The 21,527-nt window shown below is 40.0% G+C and overlaps 1 protein-coding gene across 1 annotated transcript; it reads right to left on the reverse strand.

Moving 5' to 3' along the window:
- Positions 1–11,283: 11,283 nt before the first annotated feature.
- On the reverse strand, positions 11,284–16,344 carry cetn3 (centrin 3). The gene is made up of 5 exons (XM_005816889.3): positions 16,219–16,344; positions 15,095–15,230; positions 13,357–13,471; positions 12,402–12,593; positions 11,284–12,319 (listed from the first exon to the last, which is right to left on the reverse strand). Exons 1-5 carry the CDS (start codon positions 16,233–16,235, stop codon positions 12,276–12,278), a joined length of 504 nt encoding a protein of 167 aa, XP_005816946.1. The 5' UTR covers positions 16,236–16,344; the 3' UTR covers positions 11,284–12,275.
- Positions 16,345–21,527: the final 5,183 nt, after the last annotated feature.

Here is a 21,527-nt window from a genome sequence, read left to right on the forward strand (position 1 = left end):
ACACCAAAAAAATAAGTAAATAAATGTAGCGATATCTGGCCTTCAGTTTGAGTTTCTTATTTCAGAGTGGGTGGAAACTTTATCTCCCTTTGCCAGAATTTTTGGTTTCCCCGTACGGCCCATTAAAACCCCCTAGCTGTCCTGAGGACGCCGGTGTCCACTGACTAAAATATTGTCCATTTAAGTTATTAAAGATGCAACACAAGCCATCTGAGTACATAATAAAATGCCATTTAAGGAAACCTCGGATCTTAACCATAAGGTCAAAAAGGACAGCAGACCAGCTGCTTTTCCTGGACGTTTCTCCCGGTTGTTGACTGTCGCCCCATGCTTGCTCATTCTGCTTAAGCATTCCGCATCTTTTTCCATAAAAAGAATTGTGTAATTATGGCATTTCAGTTGCACTATTTTGGACTTTTCAATATTGAATTAATAAGCAGAGTTCTCAGGGGTTTTGTCTTTTTAAATGAAACAGTCACACAGCATCACAGATCCTCCACTGTACTTCTTGATGTCAGGCGTTTTCCCCACCTGTTCAGCCACAGTCTTTGGAGAGTTAGTTAGTTTTCCCATCTCAGAGTAAAACTAATTTTTTAATGTATTTTTTTGTTATAGGAAAGAACAGTTTTTTTTCTGGCATCACTGCCAATCGACCTGCTGACATGTAGATAGCGCCGAGTGGTTGCTATCAAGATAAGTGTCCAACAGTGAACTTTTGATATGTTCTACTTTCTCTTCTTGTTTCTTGCCATGTTCTGCCCTGCTTGTCACAGGTCCTGTGGCTTTCAACAGGACGGCCCGGTTCAGATTATGTCTGTCGGATTCCAGCCTAGACTTTGACTTTTTGAGAAAATCCTGAATCTCTGGATCCTCCGGACTTTCAGCAAGAGAGCCAAATTCATCCTTCCATCGATTACACACTGCAAAAACACAAAATCCTACTGAGTAATTTTCATCTAGTTTCTAGTTATAAATATCTTCGCGCACTTGAAACAGACAAAACTAACTTTCAAGTAACTTTCAAGCAAGATGCAGGAGCTTGTATGAATTCCATAACTTCTTTATATTGATTAAAAATTACTTGTTCCATTGGCAAATTATTTCACTTAGAACATGAGAAAAATGTCTTGTGAGAAGTGAAATTAATTGCAAATACAGGTAGTAATTTTGATCAACATTAAGAAACTATTGACTTAAAACAATCTCCTTTATCCCACTGGAGTCATGAGTGATTTAGTTTTTATTTCATTTCAAGTGGTCTAAGACATTTGCACTAGAAATTAGTCCAGCCTCTTTCTAGCTGCTAAGTCATGAAAAGTGATTTTAACCCGGGTCAGTGACATCTGCGAGGTTTTGACGTTGTTCTGGGTTTTTTGGGAACGCCTCAATAAGTTGTCAAATCTTTCCTGGTTCCCCACTGTTCCATGTTTTCTCCACTGTGGATAATGGATGATCTCTGTGGACAGTGGTTCACTGGAGCCCCACACCCTCAGAAATGTAACTCTCCCCAGACTGATAGTTGACTTTGTTTCAGATTTTTTTTTTCTTGAGTGACTCCACTTCATTCTGTCAAATAGCTTTTTTCTAACAGTTCCACCAGCCTGGCGGTAGGTTGTGAAACTTTACTCAGCTTTCCAAATAATAAGTGGCTGTTTGCAGTTAATTCATAGTCCAACAAGAACAGAAATTATTTTACTAAACAAGACTTGAATAGCTTTTTCTCTTCACTGCAAAAACTCAAAATCCTACCAAGTAATTTTGGTTTAGTTTCATTTGCTTGAAATATGACAAAACTAACTTCCAAGTAACTTTTCACCAAAATGTAGGTGTTTTTTAAATCAGTCAATCAATCAATCAAATTTTATTTGTATAGCACATTTCAGCAGCAAGGCATTTCAAAGTGCTTTACATCATTATAAACACAGAAACACAATGCAACATAGAATCAACAATCAAAACACGACACTAAGTCAAGTTCCATCAATAAATTTGTAAATGATTACATTTCAAATACAATCCTAAACAGATGGGTTTTTAGTCTAGATTTAAAAGAAGTCTGTTTTTCAGCTGTTTTACAGTTTTCTGGAAGTTTGTTCCAAATTTGTGGTGCATAGATGCTGAAAGCTGCTTCTCCTTGTTTGGTTCTGGTTCTGGGGATGCAGAGCAGAACCAGAACCGGAAGACCTGAGAAGTCTGGAAGGTTCTGGTCTGCATTAACCAATTATTAAAGTCAATAATTGGTTAATGTATCTTGCTGAAAAGTTACATGTAAGTTAGTTTTGATTTATTTCAAGTCTCCTAAGAAATTTGCCCTAGAAACAAGACCAAAATTACCTGGCAATTTTTTTTTTTTTTTTTTGCCGTGCTCACCTCATCTTTGTCTGACAGTAATGTTAAGGTTGATGACAGAAAAATTCCAAAAAGAAGAAATGTGTGTTTTCCTGTTTTGACCCCTGCCTTATTTACTTTATAATTCCAACTGCATAAAACATGGAAGGAACACAATATGTTACGGAAAGGTTTTGTGTTTATTGAGAGGGTCCAGTGCTTTATAGTGCAGGCTGGGTGAAGCTCGCATATCCCAGAGATAGAGTTACTGTGAAAGCCATGACCGAGTGTAAACTAATCCTGCCTCACCCAACTGCCAGGGATATTCCACAATCCAGCGCATGTCTCGAGGCATTTCCTCTCCATGTCCATCTGCTGGCCTCACAGATCCTCTGATCATGCTTACTATAGGTTTAAATCTTATACTACTCCAGGTAAGTTGTGAAAAAAAGCATTTTTTTGTTTTGAAGTAGATGTAGGTAGAATGCCAAGAGAATTCAAGGGTAAATTAAAGCCCACAGGATGATAACAGTCAATTGGTTTCCAGCTGCGTCTCTGTTACAAATGTGCTCACAACGTTGTTGATGTTCTGCTAACGTCGCAAGGACACAATTTAGCAATTGTGGTGTTTCCATTAAACAAGAAACGCAATTAAAATCACACATGTATAAGTTTGTTCACGCGATAAGTCATTAAAAACATACCACACCATCAACATCCTCCTGTCATCTTGACAGCAGTAACATCTGGCTGCTGATCATGTGACTTGTGTGATGCAAGTAAGTGTTTTCCATTGCAGGTTGGTGAAATACCTGCAAACCCCCTGACCCTAGCACAAAAACGTATCAAAAAACGTGAGTTTTTTTTCTTTCCAAAATTGCCGTGTTTCTATTAAGCAAATTTATTTTTGAAAATTCTAATTTGCATAATTTTATGGTTAATGGCCTGAGAGTCAGTTCGAATACCTGGCTTTATCACCATTCTCTCACAGAGTTGCCGCTAAGCTTGCCCTTGTTGTCTCGTCTTGCTGGATCTTACTTGGACCGAGCTGCAGCTGCTGGACATATGGCCTCAAATGTAACCAAAGGATTCTTTGATCAGAATTCATGCAGAAGCAACAGGGTGCACAATACTCAGCAAGGATGTCCTGGATTCAAAATCTCCTCTCAGGACCATTAAATGAGAACTTCGTTCTCATTCTGCATGCACGGATACTTTCTGCTCTCTGGTTTTTGTTCCACAGTCTGAAACTGCTGGGAGAACGTACATTCCACCTGAAGGTGAAATGTGATCATGAACGGTTGAATCTTAAACATGTCGTCGTGTTGACTCTGGAACAGTGATGAACATCCCTACTGGCCTACCAGGTGGTCAGAACAGAACATCTAAACCTTAGTTAATGTTAGTGTTTATGGTTCAACAATAAGACACAGATAACTCAACCTGAACCAGAGAGATCCAAGGCGACAGGTGCTGCTAATTAAAATGAGCGTGAAGCTCTGTCTCACATTAAACCAGAAAACACCAAGAATATCCTCTTAGAGCTGTGATCTCCAGCTGCATTCCTCAACACCCTGCAACGTTTAGATGTGTCCCTTGTTCTACACACTGGAATTAAATGGCTAACCTGCCTCAGTAGCATGCAGTCAAGCTGTACAGCGCTCTGCTAATGAAGTAATTTTGGAGCCTGGTCTGATGAACTTGAGGGCTGGAGCTGGAGATCACTGCCTTAGAGTTTTTCAAAAATATTCTGTGGGCTGATGAGACAAAAGTGGAATTTTTGGAAGGTGTGCATTTGACTACATTTGCTGGAAAACTGACAAAGTATTGCAGAAAAGCGGTGATGGTGATGTGATCGGCTGGCTCTGCTGTGTTGCTTCTCAGCCTGGACGACTTGCCATAATTGTGAGAACCCTGGAATCTGCTCTCTTGAAGGAAAGAGAAGAGAGTCTGGTCATCAATCTGTAACCTCTACACTGCAAAAAAACAAACTCTTACCAAGTCATTTTTGTGTAGTTTTAGTGCAAATATCTTAATACGCTTGAAATAAGATAAAACTACCTTACATGTAACTTTTCAGCAAGATATAGGAGCTTGATTTGAGTAATTAATATTGATTAAAAATTACTAGTTGCATTGGCAGATAATTTCACTCATCACAAGACACAAACTTATTCCTTATTACAGGTGAAATTAAATCAAGCTGCTATTTCCTGCTGGAAAGTTACTTCTAGGTTTGTCAATTTCAAGTGCACCAAGATATTTGCACTAGAAACGACACAAAAATTGCTTGGTAAGATTTTGTGCTTTTTCAGTGAACCTTAAGGTTTCCATCTTTCCTGTGGGGATGAGAGCTGTTGGGTTCCTCCGCAGCTCCAGCTGAAAACGGAGACAGACAGAACTTCAGATGCTCACTGGCAGGAGACAACTGTGAGGAGCTGCTTGAAATGCCAGTCATTTCACAGTGGGGTTTAACTCACAGAAATCAGGCGGTGTGAGGTCATTCTAACGGGAGAGGTCAGAGGTCGGGGCACCTACCTGGACACTGGTGTCACACATGAGTCCAGCTGACACCCGACAGAAAACACTCTGGCAGAGTTTGTAGGAGTCGTCAGCATCGTCTTGCATTTCTAAAGACGGAGTCACAGACAGGTGGTCTGTTCTCCGGTGAAAACCAGAGCCTGGTTCTGCGCTTTGCGTCGTTCAGAGGGTCTGGACCCTTTGTTGCAATTTTAAAGGATTAGATCAGATGTTACAAAATCGCTAACGTACGGCCGTGAAGTATGTAATGCACCAACTCGATGAAGATAAAGGAAATGACCTAAGGTATAAACAACCCAGTGGGAAGCAGGACCATGACATCTTTAGAGCAATAGGATGTCTTACACATTCCTCTTGCTGTGACATTAATTGATTAATATGTTCACTTCCTCTGCTGCCTTCGCTAAAACTAAAGGCAGGCTACAGACTACAACTCTAAAACAGTGCAGATGATCAACATCGTTCACAACTCAACCCTAAAATGCAGCTCTCTCTACGTTCTCTATCGGGATTCAGCTCAGCTGAATATATACATCATTTCTTTTTCTTTTTCTGTATATCTGAAAATAGTTTCCTGTTGAGATCAAACTGAACATGCCTCATGTCCGAGTGTCTCGGTCAGGGTCAGAGGTTAAGTGTTGACACATGGCTGACAAAGCTGCGCCTAATGACTGACAGCTGAACTCACCAGAAGGAACTCTGACTCTGCTCATCAGTAGCATTGCTCTTTTCCTGCATGCTCCCAACAGACCAGGGACTGGGGGCTTCTGGGTAGCTGGAGTATGTAACTGTAGTTCTGATTCATTGTTTCAGATGTCAAGATTAATTATCAGCACACCTCATTTCTGTCCAGGGTTGCCAGAACACAATTCTGTTTGATGGAAGCTTCAAGCTTCAAGAAGGGTCTGATCCACGGTGAGAAGCACCTCCTCAGATCTGCCATCTTCACAATGTAACAGAAAAGCAGGGACAATATGACATTAAATTAACATAGAAGAAGAAAAAAAATAGATAACATAGTGTGAAATGTAGTGGTGCATGCTGACTAATGATCTGCAGAGTTAGTTGCTGGGTCAGATGCACATGCTGTTACCTACTCATTTCACTAAGCAGAGGCCGGTATGAGTCTCTGACGGTATGATAACCTCGGAGCAACAGGTGGGGGAGGGGAGAGGCACACCGCTCTACAATCTGTCTTCACTCCAGCTCTCTGTGAAAGAGGGTATAGATTGGAGTAATGGAAAATGGAGTTGTTCCGGCACCAGGAAGTTTTAGAACTGTTGGATTTATTGAGAGAAGAATCAGAACCAAAGTTATTAACAAAACAATGAAAACTGAAATTGAGAAAAAAATATTAGCTGAAATAACAGGATTTAACAGGAGAAAACAAAGACTAAATATTGTGCATTTATAAAACTAAAACACTGAAACTATAGATATAACATCCTTCATTTTCATGTTTATAAATCTGTTTATTTGCCTTGTGAACTCATGTAAAATTGATTTTTTTTTCCATGCATGGTTTACATCAGCTGTCCATACATAACAGTTCTCCCTTCTCCTCCAAGTGGCGCTGACGCTAGTACGCTCAATGGTGGCAGCAAAAGTTGGAAGAAACTGCAGAGTCAACGTTAGGTTGAAAAAATACTCCACTATTTTAATTGTGCATCCTCATGGTACAGAGGACACATTTCCAACAGCTTTCAGATTAAAATAAAATACCATTATATGCCTGCTTTTCTTCATTTAGTCTGTTTGAAGACACAACAGTACTCCAGACGTGATTTTCTGCTGATTGGCATCACAACCTTTTCACACAAACATGTTTATAGTAGCACTATGAAGTTACTCATTTACAGTACTGCCTGCCCTTGTTTCCCAGTGTCCACATATTTGATATCTGGGCAGTTTTATGGTTAAGAAATGTATTTATCCTCTTCCAAGTTACTTCTTTCCTTCTGTAATCTGTCCTCATCCATTTTCTTAACACTCAGCCACAGGAACTGCTGGAAACCAGTACTGACGGCTCTGTTTGTGTAGATCCACCGCAGAAAGCAAACAGAACGGGTGTTGGGGTTGTAACCAGGGAGGAACTGGGTTGAGTTATTTCTGGAGTGTGTGCTGCCCTGGTTCAGGGGCCGACAGTCAGACATGTGCCAGTGCAAGGGCGAGTCATGATCCCCGCAGTAAAGAGCAGATGCTGGCTCTGATTAACACACATTTGTTCTGATCTTCAGCCTGAATGAGCGCATACTGACACACACACACACACACGCATACACAGCGTGACGATTTTCTGCTGCGTAACTTTCATTTGAACTCCTCAGAATCTCTTAAATGTTTGCAGAACCAGAAAAAACAAAAAACAATACAGTGGTTAGTCTTAGCTCAGCGCTGCCATTGTGTGGTTGATGGAGGTTTTTACCAGAAGGAACCGGGATGGTGAGCCTTCTGGGCTTCAGCAGACAAGGAAGAGCAAACGGGCAGCGGCTCTCCTTCAGAGGTCAGGGAGTTCAAATCGAGGCAAGAAATGTCATATAAAGATTTTCATTTGAACAATAGAAAGAGGCAACGAGAATGCTAATTTTAAAGAGATAATTGATAAGGATTATTAACAGTTGTGTTAATAATCCAACTGTTAATTGTTTTCCGTCCAGATGGAGCTGGTGAAGGATTTGTGTTCATCACGTTTTCAGGTAGAAGCTTCCAGAGAGGAGGAGCAGAGAAACTACAAGCACAGCTCGAAAAAGAAGAAGGCCATAAAAAGCTTCACGTTTTTGTCACTGATTTCACAAGTTATACATCGATTCATAACACAATGCGTGAAATATTTCAATCTGATCATTTTGATAATTATGGCTCCCAGATAATGCAAACCAAAATTAAAAAAATATATAAATATTTTATAAGGTCTATTTAAAAAAGTGTCTTTAAACAGAGGAGTCAGGTTTACGAAAATTCTGTACATGTCTATGCACTCCATGCTCGGTTGGAGCTCCTGTTGCATGAATTACTGCAGCAATGCGGCGTAGCATGGAGGAGATCAGCCTGTGGTTCTGCATAGGCTGCTTTGTGTTGACAGCTGCCTTCAGGTCGTCTGCATTGTTGGGTCTGGATTCTTTCATCTTCCTCTTGAAACAGCCCAAAGATTTTCTATGGAGTTAAAGGTCAGAAGAGTTTACTGACCAATCAAGAACAGGAACACCATGGTTACTGATTTTATATTTCCCCACCACACTTTTCCCTTCCACTCAACTTTCTATGAGTTATAATTATCTGAGATATTGTTTATATATATATATATATATATATATATATATATATATATATATATATATATATATATATATATACAGTATATATATATACAGTATATATATAACAGAGAGAGTTAGGGCAAGAGAGAGAGAGACAGATAGATATTAGCATGTTATTATTATTGTTTAGGATCCCCATTAGCTGGACTTTACACCCAGCTGGGATCCATCATTAAGACACATCATAGAGCACAAATCAATCAAATACATGACAGATGACAGATTAAATATACATAGCAATGCAAAAATTAATTGCAATTCATACAAAATGTTGATAGATTTATAAAATATACAATAATTAACCACGTAGAGGACGGCAGGTACTGTCTAAAAGGGCCTGTCAGAGAGAAATTTCTCTCCATTCTGAGAAACTTCCCTCTGAACATTTCTTTGTTGTTCTATAACGAACAGCTCCATCTAGTGGACAGCTACGGTAAAGCAAGTTTGTGACAGTCTCAACAGTGTCAAAGGTTCCGCGCTTCACTATGTTGCATCATACTGGCCAGGCACGTGCAGAGTGGGGAGGGGGAGGGGGCTTGAGCCCCTTTTATCCTTGATGCCCCTAGTGCCCTTTTTGAGTTTTTTCTTTTTTTTCAAATATTTTTTTTTATTTATTTTTAATCTGTATATCAGAAGGCCTGTTTGAGCCCCTCAGCAATAATATTTAGCTAAATATAATAATTTAGTAAAAATAAACTAGTCTGGCTGCCCTCAGTCTAATAATGACTCTCAGAGCCTCCATGTTGTTCAGACTCCGGGTCCAAGGTGAGGAGGAGGAGGATCTGTGTCCTCTAACTATCAAATTATGGGCAAGAATATTTTTTCATCCACTGGTTTGTGAATAAAAACATAGGTCTGATGTTGACTTTACAAAAACTGTTTCTATTTATATTTTCATAATCGTCCTTGTAATAGCGGGACAAAACACGCCTCGCACCCAAACACAGAAATGCTTCGGCTGCAGAGAAACTTCTGACTTTAACTTCATCATTCTGCTAAAAGCCCGGTTCACTACAGGCAGCTTGAGTCGGTCCACCGACAGATAGAAAGAATATCTGTCTTTATATCAGACATCCTGATATAAGACACGGTACCGACTGTTGCTGCGAGTCGCAACGCAGCTCAAAGCCCCAGTACCACCTGGTACCACCTGGTACCACCTGCTCTCTGTTCACTCTGCTTCTCCTTAACGTTTCTACCAGGCGGGTTAAAGCCACTGCTGACGGGATCTGGGCTGGAGGTTCACGGCTGTAAATAGAAGTTATTGCAGAACCTCAAGTGTTAAAGGAAGATTCGGCCCAAAGCATTTAGAGTTCACAAAATACACATCAGAGAAAATATTGTAGCAATAATTAGAACCGCAGCAAAAAGCCAAACATGCCACAATGAAATTAATCAAAATGTCCCCAAAGCATCGGGGGACTGACAGGGGCCACCGGGGGATTCCAGGCAGATTCCAGGTAGATTCCAGGTAGATTCCAGAGATGCGCATCGCAGCGGCTGTTCATGCAGGGCCGGCCCAAGGTAATATGGGGCCTTAGACAGAAGGCCCCATATTACCTCCATATTACGGGTTTCGGGGTTTCCCCCCAGAACCCGTCCTACTAAGAACCTCAGCATCACTAACATGTTTAAATATCGATCAGGTGAATCTGTGAGAGGGAGACCAGGTTTATTGGCCCAGTTTAAAATCAATCACTGATTATTGGTTATTTTACTGTGATGTATTTGTGAACAAACCCAACTCAAACACAAAGATTACACCATATTGTAGCCATGGCAACACAACAACCAAACTATCAAGATGATTCTTTAAACTTTTACAAAGTAAATTTCCTAATTAAATCCTAAATGTACTATTTATTTTTCTCAGCTGAATGCATTAAATAAAATGTAATAACATTATCATTCTCTATAAATGATGCTACAGGTTTAGATCTATGGTCTGTTACAATTAAACCATTTCTAGGGGCCCCTGGCTATCTGGAGGCCCCTGAATGGCCCCTACCAGCAGCTATTGAGTTTTCTTTGCCTTGATATCTCAGTCTTATAATTCTAGGTCTCAGAGGTGCTAACGTTAATCTATTATATAGAGTTAATCCCTTTGAGCTTTTTGATCTATAAATCAGTCTGCAGCCAAGTTGTTCTAGAGGTTAAATAGATATTATTAGGGCTTAATTCGTAAAATGGCAGCAAATTAGCTTATTTCATAACTTTATAACCTTTGACCTTCTCTCCTCTGGTCTGTTTAACAGCTACAGTCTCAGATCAGCTCAGCCCTCCAGGACTGTCAGCAGCAGAAACAGAAACTTTATATCTTTTGGGGAAAATATACATTTGCTTTGCATTTCCCCACATGATGGCAATGATATAATAGGATCCAATTAGATTCTTGATTAATATGGGTTGTTGCTATGTTATTGTACGGAGTTTTTGTTCAATGTGCCCCTTTTTAAAATTTGAGCCCCTGCCCCTCCAAAGGTCTCTGCACGGCTCTGATGCTGGTTATGATAAAATAGTGAGTCTGAAGATCTAAATCTGTCTGACAAGGTCAGTTAGTTGCCATACCAACAGCGGCGCTGTGTTCAGGTGGAGCGCTCAGTGGGTGGTGGGCCACATGACAAGATTTCATTAACAAAAATGAGAAAAGAGTTTCTAACTTCTAAAAAGAATGTTTTACCAACATTAGCTCAAGAATCTGGCAACTTAAGCCAGTTTTGCAAAATACAATACAATGTTTTTATTGCTGTAATACCAACAAGGATATTTCTACACGTCATTAAGATTTAGTTTTAAATATGACACTTTGTAAATTGCTATAACAACTTTGGAGTACAATGATGTGTTTGAACCCTTGTAGATAAGGGAACAAGAGGAGGAGTGCAAGGAACATACATTTTCAAATTAAACTCAGAAATTTCCTAGAAAAACAGAAATTACTGTTTCAAATGGTGAACATTTTCAACTTTTCAAATGTTCTGAGTTTCAAAACTGAAAAAGTTCTGACTTTTGAAACTCAGACATTAATACTGTTTTTCTAGAAATTTTCTGAGATTAATCTCGAAATTTCAGAGATTTTTGTCAAAAATTTACTCTTCTTTTTTTTTTTTCCCCCCCATTGTTGTATTGGGGAAATTTGTCCAACTCCACAGTTCAAAGAAAATCTAAGCCCAGCAGGGGTGTGAAGACTTGTGGGTTTTACTGTATGTACAGCTTAATACGCTAAGGTTTTGCTAGATACTTGATAGTTGTTGAATTTTCATCACACTCGCCTTGTGAGAGAAAGATTTATATACTGTACATCGTGTGATCACTAGGTGGTGATATAAAATAAATTTAAAATTTTTTTCCCACATCTGGGTTCTTTTATTTTTTTGTTGAAATGTTTAAGTGTAAAAGACATTGTCAGAAAATGGAACTTCTCACTGAAATGCGGATGAGCACATTTAAACAGGAAGGAAAAAGATAAAACTCAACAGACGATAACCGGACAAATTCAAATCTTACAGGCTAGTGGAAAACTGCAGGGAGTTATGGGTAATTTCCCAACATTAATCAGTCAATCATTTCCGGCTCACTAGCAGGATTTCTGGTTTTAAATATGAAACAGAGCACATTTGCAAAGCAAGCAGGAGTTTAGTAAGAGTCAGGTCTTAATAAAGAAAATGTCACAAAAACAAAATAAATAGCAAATCCAAACACTGACATGTTCCTGACAAATATAAGCAGTAACTGTAAAATATGAAATGCAGCCGCTTTTAGAAATGATCTGCTGACTTTTTAACTAACCTTTTCCAAGTCAGAGGAAACAACAAACCCACAGATCTTAACACTTCCCTCTTTATATCATTTTATTTTGGACCAAGTGTGATAAAAACGAAGATCAGCCCAGATGAAAAAGCAGCGTCATGCATATGCAGGAGTAACTGATCTTCACCGCCACCACTGCCAGGTAATAAATAAAACTAAATCAAAACTAAAATAAAATAAATTTAAAAAAAGACTCCAGGTCAATGAATGAGTCCAGTTCACTTCAGAGCCACAAAGGAAAAGCTGGATGTCATTTAGCTTCTGTCAGTCAGTGATTCCTCAGGAGTCTCCGGTCATAATGGCGAGGAACTCCTCCTGGTTGACTGAAAAAGTAAAGTCAGCTCATCAACACTTTCCTGTTGGTCAAATCAGCTGAGAATGTAGGAAAACCGGAGTCTGACGTACTCTCTCCGTCTCCGTCGGTGTCGAACTCGTCGATCATGCTGCGCAGCTCCTCGTCGCTGATGTTCTCACCGAGTTCCCGAGCGACTCGTCTCAGGTTCCTCAGGCTGATCTTCCCCGACTCATCGTCGTCAAAGAGCCTGAACGCCTTCATGATCTCCTCCTTGGGGTCCCGCTCCAGGATGCGGTCGGTCACTGTGGACGGCGACAGAACGCGTTTAAACTAGTCGCCAAAGCCTTTCTGTAGCTGCATTTTCATTCCAAATGGGCGCAAGTCTTTGTATATATCCTGCTGATGTTGGGGAGAAAAAAAACAACACCACCATTTTGCAATTGCTGTGTTTCCATTGAATAAGAAATTGAAATTAAAATCACACAAGAATAAGTCATTAAAAAGCATGAGATATATTCATAATTCAGCCATGGGGCTAGCGCTCATCCATCAGCCATTACAAATGTTGGCGTCTTATTCAGGCGTTGGGAGTGACAAGCCCCGCCTACTTGGGAGCGGCTACATATACGCCATTTTGGGGAAATTGTAGTCTGTGATGGATTCAACACATTGGAATGACACACAACCTTTTATAAACTATGTAATACTGTGAGAGCTCTGGTGGAGCCGGCTGCAGGTTGTTTGGAAAAAAACAAAAACACAAACCTTCATCCTCCGACTACTTCCTGTCTTCTTCTTTGTTATTTTAACCAGTAGTAACATTCGGCTGCTGATCACGTGATTCGTTTGATGCAAAAAAAAAAAAGTGTTTCCATAGCAGTTTTACAAAATAAATTTATTCTGATACGGCTGTTTTTCTCGAAAAGCTTTTTATCGCGAAAAGTGAGATTGTTCAAACATGACATGTTTCCAATAAGCACATTTATTTTTGGAATTTCAATTTGCGCAATTTTATTTTTAATGGAAACGCAGCTACTGTCAGCGCAGTTGCTCCCGTCACCTTACCCACTTCGTTGAAGTCCTCGAATGTGATCTTGCCGTTGCCCTCCCGGTCGTAGTCCTTGAGGATCTTCAGAACGTCCACTTTCTTCACCTCAAACCCAAGAGATCGCATTGCCACCTGGGGATTCCACCTCAGACAATTAATCAGATGAAGTGTTGAATGAAACATGAATGTGATGCTGTGCCAGTAATAGCAGTTGATGCTCGGATTAATAATGTATTAATGACCATTACAAAAAATATTACACAAATGGATACAAAAAAATGCAATTAAAAATTTGTGTAATAGTTGTTTTTTAACATTTCAGATTAGTGCAGGCTATAATAACAATCAAATCTGTTTTTTTATTTACTAATATAACATTTATGAATACAGTGAAATACTGTTTACTTTTAATAAGCATGTCTTCCTCAAACACACTTTTCCTGAGAGACAGCAAACCCAAATCGTGGTGCTTCCTGCCACATTTTCACCATGTTTTTAGAAATTACACAGCTTTGTGACATATACCATGACTTCTGTGGCACACGCCATGGTCTTTGTGACATACGCCATGGTCTTTGTGACATACGCCACGGTCTTTGTGGCATACGCCACGGTCTTTGTGGCATACGCCATGGTCTTTGTGGCATACGCCACGGTCTTTGTGACATACGCCACGGTCTTTGTGACATACGCCACGGTCTTTGTGACATACGCCACGCCACGGTCTTTGTGACATACGCCACGGTCTTTGTGACATACGCCACGGTCTTTGTGGCATACGCCACGCCACGGTCTTTGTGGCATACGCCACGGTCTTTGTGACATACGCCACGGTCTTTGTGACATACGCCACGGTCTTTGTGACACACGCCACGGTCTTTGTGACATACGCCACGGTCTTTGTGACATACGCCACGGTCTTTGTGACATACGCCACGGTCTTTGTGACATACGCCACGGTCTTTGTGGCATACGCCACGCCACGGTCTTTGTGACATACGCCATGGTCTTTGTGACATACGCCACGGTCTTTGTGACACACGCCACGGTCTTTGTGACATACGCCATGGTCTTTGTGACATACGCCATGGTCTTTGTGACATACGCCACGGTCTTTGTGACATACGCCATGGTCTTTGTGACATACGCCACGGTCTTTGTGACACACGCCACGGTCTTTGTGACACACGCCACGGTCTTTGTGACATACGCCACGGTCTTTGTGACATACGCCACGGTCTTTGTGGCATACGCCATGGTCTTTGTGACATACGCCACGGTCTTTGTGACATACGCCAAGGTCTTTGTGACATACGCCACGGTCTTTGTGGCATACGCCATGGTCTTTGTGACATACGCCATGGTCTTTGTGACATACGCCATGTATTTTGCAACATAACATAGCTTTTGTGATAAATGCTACAACTTTTGTGACATTTATATGTCACAAAAGCCGTGGAATGTGTCACAAAGGTATTTGTGACATATGACCATGTGTTCTGTGAAGTATGCCACGGCTTTTGTGACATATACTACGGGTTTTGTCACACATGCAGTTGCTTTTGTGACATGTGCCACGGCTTTTTTGACATGCCATGTTTTGTGACACAGCATGTCATAAAGGCCGTGGTATGTGTCATAAAAACTGAGGCATGTGTGACATAAGGCCATGTATTTTGTGAGATATTCCATAGTTTTCATGACACATTCCACAATTTTTATGACACAGCCTTTACCGTTTTCCCCCTCACTCACCTTCAGCTCATGGTAATCTATCTCTTTATCTTTGTCCGTGTCAAATAAATCAAATGCTTCTTTAATTTCATGCTTCTGATCTTCAGTGAGCTCTCTCCTCTTCTTGCGTTTGGGTTTGTCCCCTGCGAGCTCAGTTCTGTTAAGAAACATGCAATAAATCAAAGATTACCCAAGGAAATGCATTATAGAATATTTTATAAATGTATCTTTACTACTACTTTATTAGTACTAACATACTTTAGAAATTCAAGTTCTGCACTCTGTAGTTGGCATGTACAAGCTAGGAAAGCACAAATGCCACCCTAAAATTATATCATTTAAAAAATAAAAGAAAATCACTTATGGTGTTATCTTTGTTATTGCCATTTCTAATGACATGTATCTGTCTCCAAGGAATTTCCATGATCACAACAAATTAGGATGAATTAAGATTTTTTTTTTCTCACATAATAAAATTCTATTTCCATTTTCCAACTACACTTTTTCCTCCCACTGAACCTTCCGTGAATATGTTTGGACACAGTCAGCCTCATTTGTGGCTTTGTGTCAATAACCACTCGCTGGACAATGGTCAAAGTCAAGTATCTTTCTCTTGACATTGTAGATCATAAGATAACATTTTTATTAAAAATCATTTTTATTTATCTTGTGTACTATTTTTACTGAACTGAATTATCAGGTTTTAATTAGTTCTAAACTAAGAATCGATTTCTGTTCGAGGTGTATTGTGACGCACATAAATAAGTTATTCTATGGTTCTGTTTAAATTTAAACTCTCCTCAGTTCTAAAAAAATATTAAATAAAAACATCTTGGTGTTTTTTTATTTTTATAGTCCCTAAGAATTCTCAAAGTAAGCATGCTGTTTAGATTTCAGTCTAGATATTACTTTTCTAAAAATGTCTGATACCAGATTAAATACGAATAGCAGTAACTGATTACTATCCTAACACGTCTGCTGACTACATTGATCCGATCCCAGCTGCACCGTCCCTGAAAACAAACCTCGGCAGAGAGCGACGCCAAAATGCTAACAGCTAACCCGGTCGGACCAAGCAAGTTTATCGCCTTCAAAGTGACTGTGCCCTGGTAGAGAGCAGGAGTAGCGGGGGAACAGCAGCTTACCTTACAGACAGACTCATTCTGGTTTTTGTTTGAATGTCTAAAAACAGAACTTTACAGTCAAACACACAGTTAGCGCTGCTCTAATCAACACAACAATAAATCCTTTTATCCGCGCTCACGTTCACGAATCGCATTGGTCGCTGGTTGCTAGGCAGCAGCTAGGCGCTTCCTGATTGCTTTGTCCTTCTTCTTCTTGCCCCTGTTGCGCCCTTTTAGTACCATTAGCCCCATCTTCTGATTTACCCGTTCACTACAGTTCTTTATGGCATTCTATATATTCCATTGAACCAACCATAAAGAGTGGAGTCCAGCCTAGTCCAGGAGAAAAATGATGGTTATACTTACATAATATAACACGTAAGGTTGTATTTTCCTCTTTCGTGATTCAGTGTTTGATTATCTTCATGTCTAGAATCAGAAGTGGACAACAGCACAGTCCTGGGTTCAATAATTTTGTATTTATAAATAAGTGGATGTCTTGCAAACACTGTTCAGGATTAAAGCATATAAGCTTTATATATGCTTATATAAAGCATATATATATGCATATACATATGCATATACTGTATATATATGCAATGCAACAAATTAAAACACTTTTAAGTGTTTTAATTTATTGTAGTTTGGAATTGACCAATTCACGACTATCTGAAACCAATGATGTCACACAAACATAAACCTTGAGCACATCAGGCATAATCACTGCAATCGTTTTGGTGTTTTTTTCAGCAGCCCTACATCATCACAGACATGCCTTTCACTGTTATTTAAACCTTTCAGTTTTTTTTTCTTTGTGTGAGTGAAGGCCATGTATAAACATGGCACCAGAAATGTCACGCCATGTTTCAACAGAAACTTTTAAAACAGACAAATACAAAGATTGTTTCATTATTTTTCATTTGAACAAGGCATAGCAATCTGCAGTTGATACATCCTGAACTATATTGCAGATTGCATGTATAGAGAACGTTTAATATGTCTAACTGACTCGAGCCTGGGGCCCCACATCCTCCTGAATGCGTCTCTGCTTACAATCCAAACATTTAGACACAAAATGGTGATCTTTATGTTAGTGAAGTCAGGAGACTTTGTTATTTCAGGAACAATGATGTCGGAATCCCTTTCTCTTGTGTGAAATAACAAATGACGAAGACAGCTATTTCTTTCTCTGAGATAATGCGGGATGAAAAGAGAAAAAAAGCTGCTGCTTATTAAAAGTAAACTCCAGAGGCTCAGTCTAGGCCTGGTTTTGATCTATAATCAGCTCTCCTATCGATCCGACCTCTGCCTCTCTAACAGAGCTCCTCTTTCATGCCTCCTCTCTAGGCTAAGTCCGTCTACCAGTGGGGGGTACTTCTGGGGGAATTGGAGGACATATTTACCTTCTCCAGCATCCGTAAGCTGTACAGAGGCTGCTTTCTTAGAAAGCCACATGAGAGCATGACCCCTGCACACATGTGGTGCAAAACAGAGCGTTCTATATTCAGCTCGTGTTATGTACATGCATATAAGCCGGTACGTGTGGTTGTAATGGAGGTGAGCTGAAGGGAGGGAGAAGAGGAGGGGGGGCAAATATGAGAAGACCTTTTTTCAAAAAACACCAAGTGCTTTACTTCTGCTGCACTTAAATAACCATTGAAATATTTCAGGGCTAGGATCAAAGCAAACATCTCTTTCTCCATCACAAAGTAGTTTAAGTGATGCTTACTGGACTTTTTTGAAAAATAGCTCACCGGCCTGCCAATAACCAGATCATCCATATATGTAAGAACAGCTTCAGAGCCAACATGGCTGGTGTCCACGTGAAGCTGAAACGCGTGTTTAGGATGTGGTGCAACTAACACAGGAGCAGCACAGAGGAGCATTTTCACATGCTCAAAAGCCTGTTGACAAAGGGGAGATACACTCAAACTTTAAATCTTTACGCAGCAAATTTGTTAAAGTCACCACCACTGATGAGAAGTTTTGACAAAAACATCTTCAATATCCCACCAGCCCAGGAAAACACATAAGCTTCTCCTTCATACGTGGAACAGGAAACTGCTGTGCTGCCTGAACCTTCAATGCAACAGTGCAGACCTCACCTTGCCCAACCACAAGACCTAAATAGGTTAGCAGCCGCCCTTCCAAACTCTCATTTGGCAAGATGGACTGTCAACATTGCCAAACGAGTGAAAAGGTCCCGGATGCGCTCCATGTGCTCTTCCCATGTGTCGGAACACACCACCACGTCATCAAAGTAGACCGCACAACCAGTCATGTCACCAGCCTCTCTGTTCATTAATCTTTGAAATGTCAAAGATTAATTGACATTTCAAAGATTGCCGTTTGTTAGGCCAAACAGCAATACTGTATAAGAATACAAGTCTGTAGGGGCAACAAATGCAGACACCTCGCATGCACGCTTTGTTAATGCCACCTGGCCAAATTTACTGACAAAGTTAGGTCAACGCAATCATCCATTCTTGGCAACAGGAAACAGTATGGTTTTGTCACAGCATTACGTTTGCAAAAATCTGAGCAAAAACAAGGGGCATTGTCAGATTTAAGGACCAGAACACATGGTGATGCCCAACTGGACATACTTGGCTGTGCAATCCCATCATCAGCGAGTGTAGCATCATTACACTGTGGCTGAAATAAATCAACCTCACAAGCATAACATGGTTTTAATAGGCTGACATGACACAACTCAGGGCCTACAGCTTACGGCAAGTTAAATTTAAGACTTTTTAAATACCAACTGAAATTAAATTTAAGTCCAACTTCACAATAAACACAATTCGCTGGATGACGATCGTTTCTTCTTGCATGTTGCACATTTCAACCTCTTTGTTTATTGAGAAGCCTCTCTGAACTGTTGCCTGGCCATGCAATAAGAGAAGAAGCTTCTTACAAAACTCAGCGTAGCATTTGCTCTGGAAAGCCCGATGGAGGAAGACATCAGCTGTATGAGATGGCTGGTAGGAGTGGAAGGTCTCATTTCTAGCCTCAACGGATAAGAAATTGGAAAACTGTTGTGTAATCATGCCACCCGCAAGAAACAGTACAAGACAAGCCAAATTAATAAAAACAATGCAAACACTTTATTTTCTAGTCAGCCTAAGTACTAGATTGAACAAGGCAAATTCATGCTGATAATGTGTTTTCTGGATATCTAACACTTGTTATGATGGAATTTACATCACTCCTAGCTTATTTAACATTTAGAGACAGATATGGTAATGAACGAGGAAAGAAAACTTAAACTGTTCTATTCTTTCATTCCGGCTGAGACACCTCCTGACAACTGCTTATCGTGCAGAAACCTCTGCACAGGATTTCTCATCTTGCCCTGGCACCATTCTGGACTAGAGAACATCTTTCTAGGGTCCAAACAGCTCAGCTGCCTCACTGTGGGATACTTTAAAGGGCTCTTGTCCTGCACTTTCAGAAGGATAATCAACGTCAACTTGATGCAGTCCCTTGTAAACACTAAGGCTGAGAGATCTCCTATCTTTTTCTGTCTTTGGAGTTCCTGACAGGGATGAGAGTAAATGGTAAGTGGTCTGACCACCAGGCCAAGATTGATCCATGTAACAGCAAGTAAATCTGTTTTCTGGATCCTGGTCAAATTTGAACAATTACTTGATGAACTATTTTCAGAGTTGATTCTGCACCCAAGCCAATGTTTACTTCTTTACGGCGGACCCAGATATTTTTGTCACTAACATCCAATCTGGCCAACTGAAGTGGACTGATGTCCTGAACGACTTCCCTCAAAATACACAGAGAGCAGAAAAGCTTAAAATGTAACCTGCACAATTATAAACACATTACCTGTAAATTATGTCAAAACTGCTTTCTTCTCTCAGATTTTTGTCAACATTCATTTTATGCATGAATGTATGCATAAAATGAGAAATAAAACAATGCCCAGTAGCAGAAGAATATTACCATAATCAATTCTGTCTAATCGTTCATAAGGAATGGCATCATTGGCACATCAGTTTGATATGTGTTCACCAAGGGGCTGAAGGTTCTGATGACAGGCGTGTAGAAGTGAAGTTTTGCAATGATAAAATGATCTTTCAAGGGTGTCTTTTTCGCACCACAAATATTAATTTGACAGCATGAAACAGTGAAATACATTAACAGTGGTGAATTTCAGTATTGCACTGTGTGTGTGGGGGGGGGTTGCGTGTGTGTGTGTGTGTGTGTGTGTGTGTGTGTGTGTGTGTACTGTATAAACCAAAATCACCTAAATTACAAAAAAATGAAGGGTTTAAATATTTCACTCAGTGTAATGAATCTATATGATATTTGACTTTTATTTTCCAAAATACGTAACAAAAAACTTTGAACTTTTCACAATATTGTAATTTTTGGAGATTTAATCACAGTCCAGAGCAGAGCACCCAGTTAAATGGCTGACAAAGGAGGAAATAAGACACACATAGAAACCATGAAATGCTTCATGTTCACTGGGCTCTTTCACATCATGAATTGTGAATGGCTACTAGGAGCAATTAAGGTGGGTTTAGGTGGGGCTACAGCCTGTTGAAGTCACAGTGTTTGTGTTCGCTCATGTCTTTTTAACCAAATTCCACTGAACTCCACCCTGAACCAGCACAAAGCCCCCCTGTCTGACGTCCCTCTGCACATGTGAGAGAGTGCTGTTGCAGCTTCAGTGGCAGGAAGACGTGTAAACAGGGAACAGGTTTGGTTTAACCCACATTAAATGAATCAAAAATATACTTGTTTGTTTTTTTACTAGATTTTGTATGAATTCCTATGTGATTTATTTAATACTCATTTATAACTCATTGTGTAAAGTGTTATAAACAGTAAAGTCTGAGACTATTATAGTGTCACAGAACTTCAGACACTCACATCTTCTTTCCTTATATGTCGAATACAAACTGGTGCCTTAAAATCAAAGGAATGTACCAATCAACCAAGCTTTTAGTAAAATATCCAAATGGTTCCATGTCTTGTTTCTTATTTGGTCAGTAACGTTTTCAACGGTTGCTTTCAGACCTTGAAAGAGTTTTATAGCTCTCACGGCATCTGGAGGTACTTCTGCTTTCATTCAGCTCTACAGAAATTAGAGCCAGTAATTGTCCATAAAACAGCATGTGTGAGGTCTTTATTACCTATTCAGAAAAAGATCCACCTTACGCTATTGACATTTCACAAGAAAGTTTTGCAGTATGGTGAATGAGACACTAGCCACCTTGGCCTTTCACAAGTCAACTCCCCAGCGAGGACGCCGCCTGGAATGACGTCAGACAAGAACCAGTCGGTGTAGGTGAAAGTCGGATTGCATG

This window comes from Xiphophorus maculatus, chromosome 8 (assembly GCF_002775205.1).
Source record: "Xiphophorus maculatus strain JP 163 A chromosome 8, X_maculatus-5.0-male, whole genome shotgun sequence".
Classification (NCBI taxonomy): domain Eukaryota; kingdom Metazoa; phylum Chordata; class Actinopteri; order Cyprinodontiformes; family Poeciliidae; genus Xiphophorus; species Xiphophorus maculatus.